The 14,942-nt window shown below is 34.8% G+C and overlaps 1 protein-coding gene across 1 annotated transcript; it reads left to right on the top strand.

The window, feature by feature from the left end:
- The first annotated feature begins 747 nt into the window (after window positions 1-747).
- Window positions 748-14,316, top strand: adpgk2 (ADP-dependent glucokinase 2). Its single transcript, XM_051133020.1, has 6 exons — window positions 748-995; window positions 2,731-2,890; window positions 6,530-6,720; window positions 7,322-7,418; window positions 7,538-7,674; window positions 11,712-14,316. Exons 1-6 carry the CDS (start codon window positions 803-805, stop codon window positions 12,380-12,382), a joined length of 1,449 nt encoding a protein of 482 aa, XP_050988977.1. The 5' UTR covers window positions 748-802; the 3' UTR covers window positions 12,383-14,316.
- The last annotated feature ends 626 nt before the right edge of the window (window positions 14,317-14,942 follow it).

Genomic DNA, 14,942 nt, shown 5'->3' with positions numbered 1-14,942 from the left:
GGAGGAATATCACATTTAATGCCTGTTTGTAAAATCTGCAACAACAGTACAATTAAAAAAACATTTAGTGTCCTATTAAGTTTTTAAATAGTTAATATGTATAATACGTAGTAGTCTGTAATTAATTAAATGTTTAACTTTTATTTTGAAACAAATTAGATGTTGAACTTTTATTTTGAAACGCGTCTTACTTGAGCCAGTGAGAGAAAAGTGACATTGGCCGGAATGTACACAACGTTTACACCTCTAGGTGGCGCAAAGCGGCTCAAAAATCCCATTAACTCCCATTCTAATCTCAGAACGTTTTTTTCCTTATTGGAGAAATGCACACATTGTGCACTACAATCATTTAAATATATTACATCTACCTTTTTACCATAACATGCAAATGTGCAGTAAAATAATCTCTATAAATGATTATAAAAACCTTATCGGGTAATCATCAACTGTTGTGATTGGTCCATTCAAATAGCGCGGAGAAAAGTAACACCTACCACGTGACAGCGTGTCTACGTGGTATTTCAATAGCGGTCTGAACAGTAATAATTAATTTGATACCTAAATGACAAAGACATTTGATAAGTTTTAAAGTGATAGCACAGAGTGAAAATTAAAAAAAAAAAAAAAGATAAAATTATTATTTGAATATTTCATCATTTGCTCAGCTCCGCTTGTTTGATTACTCACGCCGTTCTACCCTCTTCTATTTCTAAAGCAGAAAAAAACATCCGACCCCTGATTCATCATCACATACTCGCTCAGGAAGAAAGAGAGGAGGCAGGAGTGTGTTCATACATCTGCAATGGCCATTGAGCTGCGCTCTGGTGTTAAATATGGCTCATTTTTGTCACTTGCAGTGGTGTTGGTGGCGTATTGGTTCCGATCTCCGGACAGTTCGGTTCTGGACGACAGGCTGGACGCGGTTCTGTCTTCATTGCTGCGCGCAGAGCGAAAAGTGGGCATGAACAGCGTGTCCAGACCGCGAGTGGCCATAGGTACAGACTTTTAAGTGCACTTAACAGCATGCAACAAATAATGATATATCAATGCATAGGCTTGGTTGGAATACATTCTGCAGTTCTCAAAGTTCAGAATATCTAATTGATATAATAATATTTCGCTGTGATTATTATTATTTTTTTTTTTATAAAATTAGGTAATAGTTATTAAAGAACTTTAATAATAAAGTATTAAATAATAAACGTTTTAACTAATTTAAATAATAATAATACAATAATAATACTTTTAAATGATAGATTTGCAGCTTCTGGTTTAAGTATGCATTGCATATTCATGCAATTTTGCATGCATAATGTTACTTGAATCTATTTTTTAATTTATTTTGACTTGTACTTCAACATTTTATGAATCTTAATGTTAATTTTAGCATTTACTAATGCATTATTAAAAATAAGTTGTGTTTGTTAACATTAGTTAATGCACTTTGAAATAACATGAACAAACAACTATATTTTTCTTAATTAATATTAACAAAGATTAATAAATAGTGTAATAAATGTATTGTTCATTATTTGTTCATGTTATTTAATACATTAACTTATGTTAACAAATGACAACTTATTGTAAAGTGTTACTAACTAGTTTATGCAATAAAGTTGTTTTTTTAAATTAATAATTATACTAATTTAATGTAATAATATGTATATGTGTATTGCTTTTTAGTTGTATGACTTAAATGTATTAGTTATAACTTATTTACAATACACTGATAATTATTCATTTTAATGAAGGTTATTATGCTAAAACCATAAAATTTATTTACTTAAAATAAAATAAACTTTACCTGAAATAAAATGAAATTTAACTTATTTTATTTTATCTAGTTGCCAAGGAAATGTTTCTTTTATGTACTAAAATAACTAAAACTGAAATAAAAAAGAATAAAAACTGTATATAAACTGTATAAAAACTGACATATTTAAAAAAAAAAAAATATATATATATATATATATAAATCACAAAAACACAACTAAAGTGATAATATAAATAAAAACATAATCAAAATATTATTATTAAAATATGAAATTATAATAGCATCCCAGTGATACTAAATAACACAGATTTTAACTAGTAATAGCTAATTTGTTATGTTCATTTTGGCACCTTGATACTGATGTTTCCTGCCTGCAACTGCACAGTCACTATTTTATCTGATAATATGGCTTGTTCTGCTTCTGAGGATTGTTATCTTTTAGAAACAAGCTTGTGCTTCTATTTTGCATGTTAGTTTTGCATTCTTTTTTGTTGGTTTACACTCTAGTAACAAGTGCTGAGTGCTTGTAAGGTAAAACAACTTTGACAATCAGGTTTAGGCCTTGTTTACCAAAAGTCTTCAATCATTAACCTGAGTCACATACACAGCCAAATGCAATGGAATTTTTGTATTTGTTGCATGCAGTACAGTCAATGCAAAAAGGTCTGTCTTTTCTAGACTTTTGATTCAATCTTTGTTAACTGGACTGATAAACAGTCAGTTCTATGTGCATTTCCTCATTTAAACTGGTCTGTGGTATCACAGCCATTATCTATATTTAAACCATGATACCTGTCATTCTGTTGCATCACCTCATTCGCCTTGCTTTGGCCAGCTATGCACGGCATCTAATCCAGTTTGTTCAGATATTGTATGACCTGAAATTTACGTTTTGTTGGAAGCTCAAAGATTGAATTAACGTTAGATTATTGTGTCATCACACTGTCTCTTATCAGGTTTTGGCGGCTGTGTGGATATCATAGTCGATGGAGTGAGTCTGCTAAACAAAATGGGCTTGAAACCAACAGACCAGCCCCTCCACCACGACTACATAGAGAACGCAGAGCAGCTGGCACAGAGTTTCGCTTACTTTTTCTCCCCCGGAGCCGCTTCAGAGTAAGTGAGATCCGTTCAAGCATGTCTGCAAAGCCGTCAGGACCATAAAGATTGCGCAATGTAGCACAATACAGCTGTTGTGATTTATTTGATTTGAAACAGGGTCAATTGAACTGTTTTACAAGTTTACATAGCTTAACTGATTGCAGACTTCCATTTTGGATTAGTTGGAACAGTTGGAATTAAAACTAATTAACTGGTCTCAAGTTCCCCACAAGTTCACACAGGTAACAACATTGTGTAACCAAGTGTCACATTAATGAAATGATAAGAAATATTGATAAGAAATAGTTAATCCAGAAATGAAATTTTGCTGAAAATGTACTTGCTCTCAGGCCTTCCCAGATGTAGTTTGTTTCTCAGCAGATTTGGAGAAATTCAGTATCAGTATCAGTATTCAGTACATCACTTGCTCAACGATGGATCCTCTGCAGTGAATGGGTGCCGTCAGAATGAGTCCAAACAGCTGATAAAAACATCACAACAATCTACAAGTAATCCACATGAATCCAGTCTATCAGTTAACATCTTATGAAGCAAAAAGCTTAGTGTTTGCAAGGAACAAATCCATAATTCAAAACCGTTGCTTAAATATGAGTTCTATATCCATAATATTGCTTTTCCATTGAAAATGTGAGAGAATATGCACTGTTTGCAAGCAAAAAGAGTCCAGAGCTTTTCTAAACGAATATGTTGGTGGATTTTGATGTGAGAGGACAACAGGGAATTGACTTTTTTACTGAAAGAAAGCATTGTTATGGATTATAGACTCCATTTTGGCTTGGAGTTTAAAGTTAAAACGCCTTAATGATGGATTTATTTCTTATAAACATGCAGTTTTTCATAAATTGATGGAATGGAGTGGTGTGGATTACTTGTAGATTATTTTGATGCTTTTGTCAGCTGTTTGGACTTTGATTTTGACGGCACCTATTCACTCCAGAGGATCCGTTGGTGAGCAAGTGATGTAATTAATGCTAAATCCAAGTCTGTTCTGATGAAAAAACAAGCTCATCTACATCTTGGAGTGTGCAGATGTTCATGGAATGTTCATCACTGAGTGAACTGTTTCTTTAAATTTTGAAAAGAAGGTCTGAAATGTGTCAGACCTTCTTAGTTTTGTTGTGCTGGCAATATGGCAGCTGTGTTCTGCTGGAGAATTCACACTTGAGAGCGGAATGACAGGCTTCTCAAGATAACATTGCAGTTATGTTGAGACGCTGCATAGTGCTGTTTAAGCCGTGTCTGAATGGAGTGTCATTTACAGCTACTACTGCCAAAACGACGCAGAAGCGTTTGGAGACACGAGTGCTTGTGGTTATCACATGTTGGGATTGAGTGGTGAATTTGTTCTCTAGATAACAGATCAGAATGGAGTTTTTCTTTTCATTCTTTTCAGCTAAAGAGGCTTTTAAAGGAGTAGTTCACTTCCAGAACAAAACTTTACCGGTAATGTATTCGCCCCCTTGTCTTCTAAGATGTTCATGTCTTTCTTTCCTCAGCCGATTAGAAATTATATTCCTTTAGGATTTTTCTCCATATAGTGGAATTCAATGGTGCGCCCAAGTTTGAACTTCCAAAATGCAGTTTCAAAGGGTTTTAAATGATCCCAGCCAAGGAAAAAATGTCTTATCTAGTGAAATGATCGGTCATTTTCGAAACAAATTGACAATTTATATACTTTTAACCTCAAGACCGTTTCAAGACAGTTAGGGTATGTCGAAAAACTCCCATCTCATTTCTTACCCAACTTCAAAATCATCCTACATCGCTGCAGAAGTACCGACCCAGTGTTTACAAAGTGAACATACAAAGAATATCAAACACCCTTAACAAAAAAAGTAAAAAAAAAAAAAAAAGGTAAAACAGCGATGAAGGACAATTTTGAAATTGAAGCAGAAAACGAGATGAGAGTTTTCCGACATACCCTAACTGTATTGACCCGGATTACACTGACTACATATGCGCATCACAGGTTAAAAAGATTAAAAAGTACATAAATTGTCAGTTTAAAAAAATGATCAATCGTTTTGGCTGGAATCGTTTAGAGCCATTTGAAGCTGCATTTTAACTGCATTTTAGAAGTTCAGACTTGGGGGCACCATTGAAATCCACTGTATGGAGATAATTCCTGAAATGTTTTTCTCAAAAAACATATTTCTTTATGACTGCAGAAAGAAAGACAAAAGTCCAAACATAAACAAATGGTTGATTTATAATTAAATGCAGTGAAAATTGCTTTTACACTTATGTTTGGTTAAAGGAGAAGTCCACTTCTAGAACAACAATTTACAGATAATTTACTCACCCCCTTGTCATCCAAGATGTTCATGTCTTTCTTTCTTCAGTTCTAAAGAAATTCTGTTTTTTGAGGAAAACATTTTAGGAGTTTTCTCCATATAATAGACTGATATGGTGCCCACGATCCCAAATGTGGTTGTAAACGATCCCAGACGAGGAAGAAGGGTCTTGTCTAGCGAAACGATCGGTTATTTTCATAAAAATAATATGAAAATTTGTATACTTTTTAATGTCAAACGCTCATCTTGTCTTACTTTCCCTGAACTCTGTGTATTCTAGCTCAAGACACAGTAAGGGTATGTCAAAAAACTTGAAACTTCGAAATCGTCCTATGTCTCTGTTTTACCTTTTTTGTTAAGGGTTTGCATGTTCTTTGCATGTTCACTTTGCAAAGACTGGGTCGAAACTTTGAAATGGTTTTTCGACATACCCTAACTGTCTTGAGTCAGAATACACAGAGTTCAGGGAGAGCAAGACAAGAAGAGCATTTGAGATTAAAAAAGTATTTAAAAATTGCATTTTTTTTTTTTTAAATGAAAATAACTGATCATTTCACTAGATAAGACCCTTATTCCTCGGTTGGGATCGTTTACAACCGCAACAAACTCGGGGCACCATATCAGTCCATTATATGGAGAGAACTCCTGAAATGTTTTCCTGAAAAAACACAGTTTCTTTACGACTGAAGAAAGAAAGACATGAACATTTTTCCTGCGGAATTGGGCTACTTTAACACTGGTGCCAGGTTGTTTTTCATGTCCGCAGGTTGAAGCGACCCCAGTAATGTGATATTTATCCCCTGAAATGCAGACCCTCCTCGAAATGCAGTTGGGCTAGCAATTGGGCAGCATTTTAATGAAAACCTGGCAATTCTGATCCTGTTTCACTTAGAAAAGTCACTTTTCTGAAGTAAAATGAGTTGTAGATGCTGTTTAATGTTTCTTTTTGGAAGACCAAATAATTAGATACTGCTGAGCCAAAAATATGAACTGGATTAATAGCTGTCTCTAAGGTCAATAAATCTAGAACAAAGAATGAAGAAGCTAGCTAATGTTGATTGGTGTTTCTACACAAATGTATGCATATTTTGATATTTTTAGTTTGTTAGTGACTATTCGTAATACTTTGTTTCATCCAAAGTGACATGGAAAGAACAACAACTCTTTAAATGTTTGACTTGAAGGTGCAAAACAGGATGGTGATTAATATAAACAGGTTTGGAATCATAGCACTTCATAGCACTGAGCCTGCAGCCTTGTATTAACAGACTAGATCTGCTACCGTCAGGCCCCACCTGTGTTTGTTGTACTGCTGACAAGTTTTTTCTGTTTTCCATAGGAGGTTTGTGATGAATGACACACTCTTCAGTGAGCTGGTAGAGGCTTCTCGAGAGTTACCAGGAAACAGGTGGTCAATAGGAGGAAATGCACCTGTCATGGCCAGCAGGATGGCGCTGGAAGGATGTGATGTGCTTTTAGGGGGCAGTTTCAGCACCGATTTCACAGATATTCTTTCACAGCGTATCACAGGTGCTGTAATGTTCTTACGTTCAGCTTTATGCTAAAAAGCCTTTTCTATTCAATATTGTAAATATAACAAGAACATTTTAAAAATCATATTTTTTTTTCTTAAATGTGACCCTGGACCACAAAACCAATCATAAGGGTCCATTTTTTTTAATTGCCATTTATACATCTGAAAGCTGAATAAATACGCTGTCCATTGATTTATGGTTAGGACAATATTTGGTTGAGATACATCTATTTGAAAATCTGCAATCTGAGGGTGCAAAAAAATTATTGAGAAAATCACCTTTAGAGTTGTTCAATTGAAGTTCTTAGTAATGCATATTACTATTTAAAAATTAAGTTTTGATATGTTTACGGTAGGACATTTACAAAATATCTTCATGGAACATGATCTTTACTTAATATCCTAATGATTTTTGGCATAAAAGAAAAATTGATCATTTTGACCCATACCATGTATTTTTGGCTATTTTTACAAATATACCCGTGCTACTTAAGACAAAAAAGGAGAATTAATTAACTCATTTTAAAGTATTTTTTTTGCTTGCTACATCTGTCTTCTATATTTTTCATTGCAATGAATTATCTTATTTCTCCTCAGTGGCTGGAAACACATTGGATGAGCCAGACATCCACTTGATCCTGGAGTATCCCACAGGTGCCACATGGGGGCCATACACCTCCCGAAGAGCCAATAGGTCAGTTAACATTACGCTGATCTACTTTCAGATTTTTTTTTTTTTTTTTTAATCTTTACTGTACTTTCAATCTAAACTTTTCTGTAAGCATTTGAAATGTTTTTTCGTCAATGCTGTAGGTATATTGTCCATAGTGATGATCATAATCCATATCTGGACTCCATGGAGCAATTTCAGGAGAAGCTGAACAGCTTCAAACCAGATCTGCTTGTTGTAGGAGGGCTACAGATGATGGACAGCTTCCCTTTCAAACGGGGTATGTAAAGAAGCCACACTTTTTTTAAAGGGATAGTTCAGTCATTAATTACTCACCCTCGTGATGTTTCAAACCCGTAAGACACACATTACGAAATTTTTGATGAAATCTGAGAGCTTTCTGACCCTGCATGGACAGGGTCACGGGTTTGGAATGACATAAAGGGTGAGAAAGGGTGAGTAATTAATGACAGAATTTTCATTTTTGGCTAAACTATCCCTTTAATAACACTTTTAAATAACAATATGAAACTTTTTATTCATGTACAGGTATTTAATTATTATAAACGTCAGCCTGTATGTGGATCAGTGGCAGTTTGGAGCTAAACTAACTCTGTACTGTCACATGGTTAGATCAGCATGTTTTCCCAGCTGCCCTGGGAAAGTAGACAGACTGTAACAACTCGTAGCACTCAAGTGATTTTGTTTTCTTTGCTTCTCTTTTCTGTTTACCCTAGAGGAAATTTGCTATTAATAATATTTGCTGTAAAATGTCTCTGCTTCTGCTTGGTAACTAGAACATTAAAAGTGAAGTGTGTAGCTAAACTACAGTGAATATGTTTCTGCACCATTTTTCCCCAGTATACTTCACTCTAAATGTTTCATTAACCCTTTAACATGAAAATCTGTGTTTTTGCTGTATTGTTTAAAGGGATAGTTCACCCAAAAATGAAAATTCTAGGGCTGCCCTTGACTAAAGATTTTTCTGGTCGACTAGTAATCGTTGATTTTAAGCATTAGTTGACTAATCGCATTCAATGTCGGCATTTTACTCTCTATTGATATATTTTTTCATGCCTGTAAGGCAAGAATGCACAGAGTTTTGAATTGACTCACTCAAGTTCACAGAGACCGAGACGGCAGAAAGCGCATCCTGTTTTCCTTCATTATTTTACAAAAGCACAACGTTTTGTTGTTATTGTGAGTGCACACAATAGACAGAGTCTTTACAAATTCGAAAGATGTATTACTCTTTTCTGTATGAGCAAAAATGACAGTATTTTAAGAGCAAGTGATCGGACCAGCGCCTTCATCTGTAATGCAGTGAGCATGTGAGGTTAACATTAACGTTGAGTGACCACGTAAACATATTTTAGGAGAAAAGCCATATTTGACGTTGATGAAAGATAGACAAGCGTTTGGATGTCCTGCTCAGTGTACTGTATTACCACACAGACCAGCCGTTAACGATCTGTCCGTCATGGACTGCGTGACTGCGCCACTTCCTGTGGATTTTTTCCCCCTCAGACTAAGCGATTAATAAAATATTGTTTGACCAAGCCTGTTCTCGTCTATAACAGTTAGTCAACTATTAGGGGGCAGCCCTAGAAAATTCTGTCATTAATTACTCACCCTCATGTCGTTCCAAACCTGAAAGACTTTCATCCTCGTAATGCAAATTAAGATATTTTTGATGAAATCCAAGAGCTTTCTGACCCTGCATTGACTGCAACACAACTGACACGTACATTAGGGATGGTTCGATACCATAATTTTGGCTTTGGTACGATAACAGAATGTGATACCTAGGTACCGATACTAAATACTAATAACCAGCCTCAAAAGATAAGTGAATTGAAAACAGTTTAATAAGTAATGTTAACATACTAAACATGTATTAGTTCATGTATCATTTACAACTAATTATTGACCTAGATTAATAAGTGCTGTAATACTTTTAGGTCAGCTTACCTAATGAATTTTAACAAAGTTTGCTTTACTTTAAAGAGTTATTCTAGCAGTCAAAGTATTCAAAATCACATTATTATCTCTCTCTCTCTCTGTTTTGCAGATTTCAGACTCAGAGAAAGAAAAAACATTAAATATAAATCTTTCTTGCGCTCTCTTGGTTGCTTCATATAAGCGGTCGGCGGTGCGGTAGAAACATTCCCTTCTTATTGCTGATACTAAAATTAATATAGCAAAACTCTTGCTTCATTCAAATTCAATTAAAATTTGATTGTTTGAAATGCAAGTGCAAATATCATGTAACCAAAGCTAAACTTGTTCTAGCGTGTCATTTGAGGTTTCGTGTTTACTCTATCATATCTTAGGTTTGTGCGTTGATCAGTTGTAAATAAAACTTAATTAAAACTGAATTGATGAATGATGCACTCATCTGTCAATCTCTAAATTCGCGTTAAAGATCAGGATGAGTAAGTGACAAATGACAAATGCTTGGCATTGCCTCCTTTGGCAACACATGATTTGTAGACCTTTTTCCTGAGTAAACGATGAGCGCCGCCATTACGAATTTTAACTTCTGTTCCGGTTTCCATAGGAACCCATTCAAATAGCGTCCATCTGTTCTAACATCTGCAGCTCTGTGTCATCTACACACTCATTAAACTTTGAAGAGTGAGGCACTGACAAATGACGGTCATTGCGACATTGCAAAGTGATGGCGCTGTGGAGCTTTTTAAAAACATTTTACTAGGTTTAAAGGGGTCATGGGATGTTAAGTTCACTTTTACATGCTGTTTGAACATTAATGTGTGTTGGCAGTGTATGTACACATCTACCCTATAATGATAAAAATCCATGCAGTGGTTTTTAATTAATCTGTAAAAATAATATCCCCTTTTTCAAATTGAGCCGTTCTCAGATGCCTGTCGTTGTGGGGTCACACCGACAGAGGCCGCTCCCACGATAGTTGATTGACTTGAGCTCTTACCTTAGATCAGCTGTCACAGTCCATCCTTTTTGTTTCGATGCCGGAGCAGGGATGTAAGTTAGACAAGAATATCTCCGATTGAGCGATTGAGGTGTTGTGTTGCTGGATGTAATAATGAACATAGTGGTCGTCATTTACTCCCGACATCTGAGCCGCTGAAGATGCAGTAGATTATGTTTGTTTGTGAAGGAAATGTGGGTCCCGATCTACATATATCCGTCTATCTTCGCGCAAATCATTTGTGATTCAGCTTCACTTACAGCAGAAGTAAGTATAAGTGTTTTTTTTTAATGAATCTTTGCGATCGCCTTTCCTAATAATGTGCTAGTTAGCAAGTTTAGCAGGTAAATGTGGCTAAATGTGGCTAAACATGCTCGTCACTCCACAGACAGAAGAGAGGGGCGGGGCGAGCAGAGCTCATTTGCATTTAATGAAGCCTCGACCAGAATGAGATGATTTTTGCAGAGCTGATTTTAGCAATGTAAAAAGGGTGTTGTTTTACAAAACCATTGAGAATTTTTAACCAAAGTATATTATAGACTTTTCATTAAGACCCTAAAGAATATCAGCTTGTGGAAAATGGGCATCCGATGACCCCTTTAACATTAAATGATCGGATCAGAATATAAGCTAATTTGACTAGAAACACTGGAGACCGGAAATGCAAAGCATTCTTCAAGTTTAAAGTCAGGCGTGACTTCTGCATTCAGGAAAAACGTCTATAGCAAAGCTTGCATACAAGTGCAGTAAGGTCAGGTCGTTCACCTTTGTCATCTGTTTTGTATGCAAAATAATGCTGTTTCACTTCTACTGTTGTCTTTATTTACTAGTTTTGAGCGCGTTGATGGAATTTCATCTGTTTGATTCATCGCATTTACCCGTTTCACAGCAATTTGGGAAGCACTGTCGCCTACAGGTGAACTTTGGAACAGCAGCGTATAAAATACAGAATTGGTCAAAATTATAGTATCGAACCATTTCAAATAAATTATATACTGGTATTTTTCCAGTAACGGTATACTGCGTATCTCTAGTGTACATCGAAGACTGACAGAATAGAAGAAATTGTTTAATAAAGTCGTTATTTTTGTTTTTTTGCGCACAAAAAGTATTCTCGTAGTTTCATAAAATTAGGATTGAACCACTGATGTCACATGGACTATTTTAACATCCTTACTACCTTTCTGGTCCTTGAATGTGGTAGTTGCATTGCTGTCTATGCAAGGTCAGAAAACTCTTGGATTTAATCAAAAATATGGAGGTCTTACAGGTTTGGAACGACATGAGGGTGAGTAATTAATAACACAATTTTAATTTTTGGATGAACTGTCTCTTTAAGAGATTCTACTGTCTGTTTCCTCTAGGAGAGCGTGAGGCTCTGCTGGGAAAGCTGGCTACGATGTTATCCTCTGCGTCCCCGCAGACCGCTGTCCATTTTGAAATGGCCAGCTTCGTCGATGAAAGTCTGATGTCAGATCTCCTAGAGTTTGTTCTTCCTCACGCTGACTCGTTGGGCATGAACGAGCAAGAGCTGCCCAATCTCCTCAGCCTTTTCCGTGGCAGTAACTTGACTGTGCTTTCCGACCCCAACCCACGCGTAGCTATCGTGCTGGACCAAATGCGAGAACTCTACCGCCTTGTAAACCAGCGCCACCAGGAGGCCGGTACGGGACGGCCGCTTACACGTCTTCACGTCCACACATTAGCTTTCCAGGCCATCATCGTCAAACGTGGCTCCAAGTGGAAGAACACCATGTCAGCCACAGCCAAAGCATCTCTGACAGCCAATCGTCACGTCTGCGGCTCGCCGGACATCGATCTCAGTAAAGCACGGCTGATCATGGATGAATCGTTCTCTACTAGCAGGCAAGAAGGAAGTCAGAGAATTCCGCTTCAGGAGTCTCGACCCGTTTCCTGCTGGGATGAGAACGGCTATGAGATTTGTGTGGCTCCTGTGCTGGTGTGCACTGAGGTGTACCAGACTGCTGGGGGAGGAGACAACATATCTGCCGCTGGGCTCGTACTGCAGATCTGAATATGAGATGTCATTGTTTTATTTAGTCTTTTTTGAATTTTATTTCATTATTTTATTTTATTTTTTTGTGGGGGAAAAACATAGAGACAGATCATGTGCAATACAAACATTGGGTCCAGCTAATATAAAGGTGAATCTCACAAAACATGTCAACAGCGTATCCACATCTTATTTCAACCTTAAATCACAAGGGTGCTTTTTTATTATGTTATTTTTTATATTATATTCTTAACAATTAAGCATACTTTAAACTCCAATTCTCATTTCTTTTACACTATGAGTCAAATGTTTTTGAACAGTAAGATTTGTAATGTTTTTAAAGAAGTCTCTTCTGTTTACCAAGTACAGCAAAATAGTACAATTTTGAAATATTTTACTATATTTAAAATGACTGCTTTCTATTTGAATATATTTTAAAATGTAATTTATTTCTGTGATTTCAAAGCTGAATTTTGAGCATCATTACTCCAGTCACATAATCCTTCAGAAATCACTCGAATATTCTGATCTGCTTCTCAAAAAACATTTATTATTATTATGTTGAAAACAGCTGAGTAGAATTTTTCAGGCCCAAGTCTCTAAGCTTTTCAATGGGGTTGTGTATAATGCTACAAGCTTTTTATTTCAGATAAATGCTGATCTTTAGATCTTTTTGAAATCCTGAAAAAATGTGCTCAACTGTTTTAAATATTGATAATAATATATTTTTTTCTTGAACAGCAAATCAGCATATTAGAATGATTTCTAAAGGGTCATGTGACACTGAAGACTGGAGTAATGATGCTGAAAATTTAGCTTTGATCACAGGAATAAATTACATTTTAAAATATATTTAAATACAAAGCAGTTATTTAAATAGTAAAAATATTTCACAGTATTACTGCTTTTGCTGTAATATTTGGGTCAGATAAATGCAGGCTTGGTGAGCAATTCTTTAAAAAACATTACAGATCTTACTGTTCAAAAACTTTTGACTGGTAGTGTATGTAGAAGATAAAAAATGTACTACAGGATTTATGATGGTAATTAGGAAAAAATATTGTATTATAGTAATGAGAATATAATCTAAATGCATTGTAATGGATGCATTGCATTACATGCATGAAAATGTGTTTAATTGTCTCAAATAATGTGTCAATACCAAAATTTTATTGTTTTTCCTTATGCAAAATGTAATTTCTTATTTTTCCTCTTGATTTTGTGTGAAATACGATATGGACACTTTTTTTGAGATTCACCGAGTTATCCTAGTTATAGGTCAATTGTTTTCAGTTTGTATTTCTTTACTCCTATCCAAAATCTTTATGTGTCTTAAAATGGCTTCGTAATCATTCACTTCACGCACATTAATCCTACAGGGGCCAGTGATCATGAAATAATACCCAGAAGAATCTTTGAGCACCCAGAGTTTATTATTTTATGACTGAAACCAATCAATATCAATCAATCAAAAGAATACACAACAGCTCACGTGTTAATGTGGAAATGCAGAAGAATCTAGCATGACTGAAGTGTTATAGGGTCCATATTTTTACCAAACATTGGTTCATCCTCATTGGTCGGATATAATTGCTAACTTGTTTTATGCTAAAAGTCACGTCATTTATTCTCATTCCGTAGCATCATTATATTCCACTTTAATGCTGTTACACGTCTTCCGCTCTCATTTTCTCATGTCTTATTTATATCTTTATCTTATTTTACACCACAATGACTGAATTCAAACACATGCCCTTTTGAATTTAAGGAGCATGTCTTGATTTTTTTTTTTTTTTTTACTTTAGGGAAGTGAAATGTTTTAAGGATAATAATTTTAGTTTGTGTCATATTTTACCCCAAAATTAAAAGTGAGAAATTATTGTAGTATACTCAATCGAATATAATTGGAATTACAAATAAATTTCAAGTAAAAAAAAAAAAAAAAAAAAAAAAAAGGTTTGATATTACAAATGTGCTTTACTGACATGAAAATAACATCATAATGCTAAAAAAAAAGGAGAGGTGTGTTATTTCTGTGCCATTAGCATTATAATGATCTATTTTTTTTTAAGAATTTAATTTACTTTTTATTTTTTTTACACTACCAGTCAAATGTTTTTGAACAGTAAAGTTTTAACGTTTTTTTTTTAAGTTTCTTCTGCTCACCAAGCCTGCATTTATTTGATCCAAAGTACAGCAAAAATAGTAAAACTGAGAAAAATTTACTATACTATTTAAAATAACTGATTTCTATTTGAATATATTTTAAAATATAATTTATTACTGTGATGTCAAAGCTGAATTTTTTGCATCATTACTCCAGTCACATGATCCTTCAGAAATCATTCTAATATTCTGATTTGCTGCTCAAAAACATTTATTATTATGTTGAAAACATCTGTGTAGAATTTTTTCAGGTTTCTTTGATAAACAGAAAGTTCAGAAAAATAGCATTTATTTGAAATGAAAATCTTTTGTAACATTATAAATGTCTTTATCATCACTTTTGATTAATTTAAAGCATCCTTGCTAAATAAAAGTATTAATTTCTATAATTCTATAATACAAAAGCTTTTTATTT

Source organism: Labeo rohita, chromosome 17, assembly GCF_022985175.1.
Source record: "Labeo rohita strain BAU-BD-2019 chromosome 17, IGBB_LRoh.1.0, whole genome shotgun sequence".
In the NCBI taxonomy this organism is placed as follows: Eukaryota; Metazoa; Chordata; class Actinopteri; order Cypriniformes; family Cyprinidae; genus Labeo; species Labeo rohita.
This window is presented reverse-complemented; position numbering and strand designations above follow the sequence as displayed.

Bases quoted from the DNA above. Each gene is read 5' to 3' on its own strand.
- adpgk2 (XM_051133020.1), top strand. From the start codon at position 803: ATGGCCATTGAGCTGCGCTCTGGTGTTAAATATGGCTCATTTTTGTCA. The intron at 2,891-6,529 runs GTAAGTGAGATC...TGTTTTCCATAG, and splicing joins TCCCCCGGAGCCGCTTCAGA to GAGGTTTGTGATGAATGACA. The intron at 7,419-7,537 runs GTCAGTTAACAT...TCAATGCTGTAG, and splicing joins ACCTCCCGAAGAGCCAATAG to GTATATTGTCCATAGTGATG.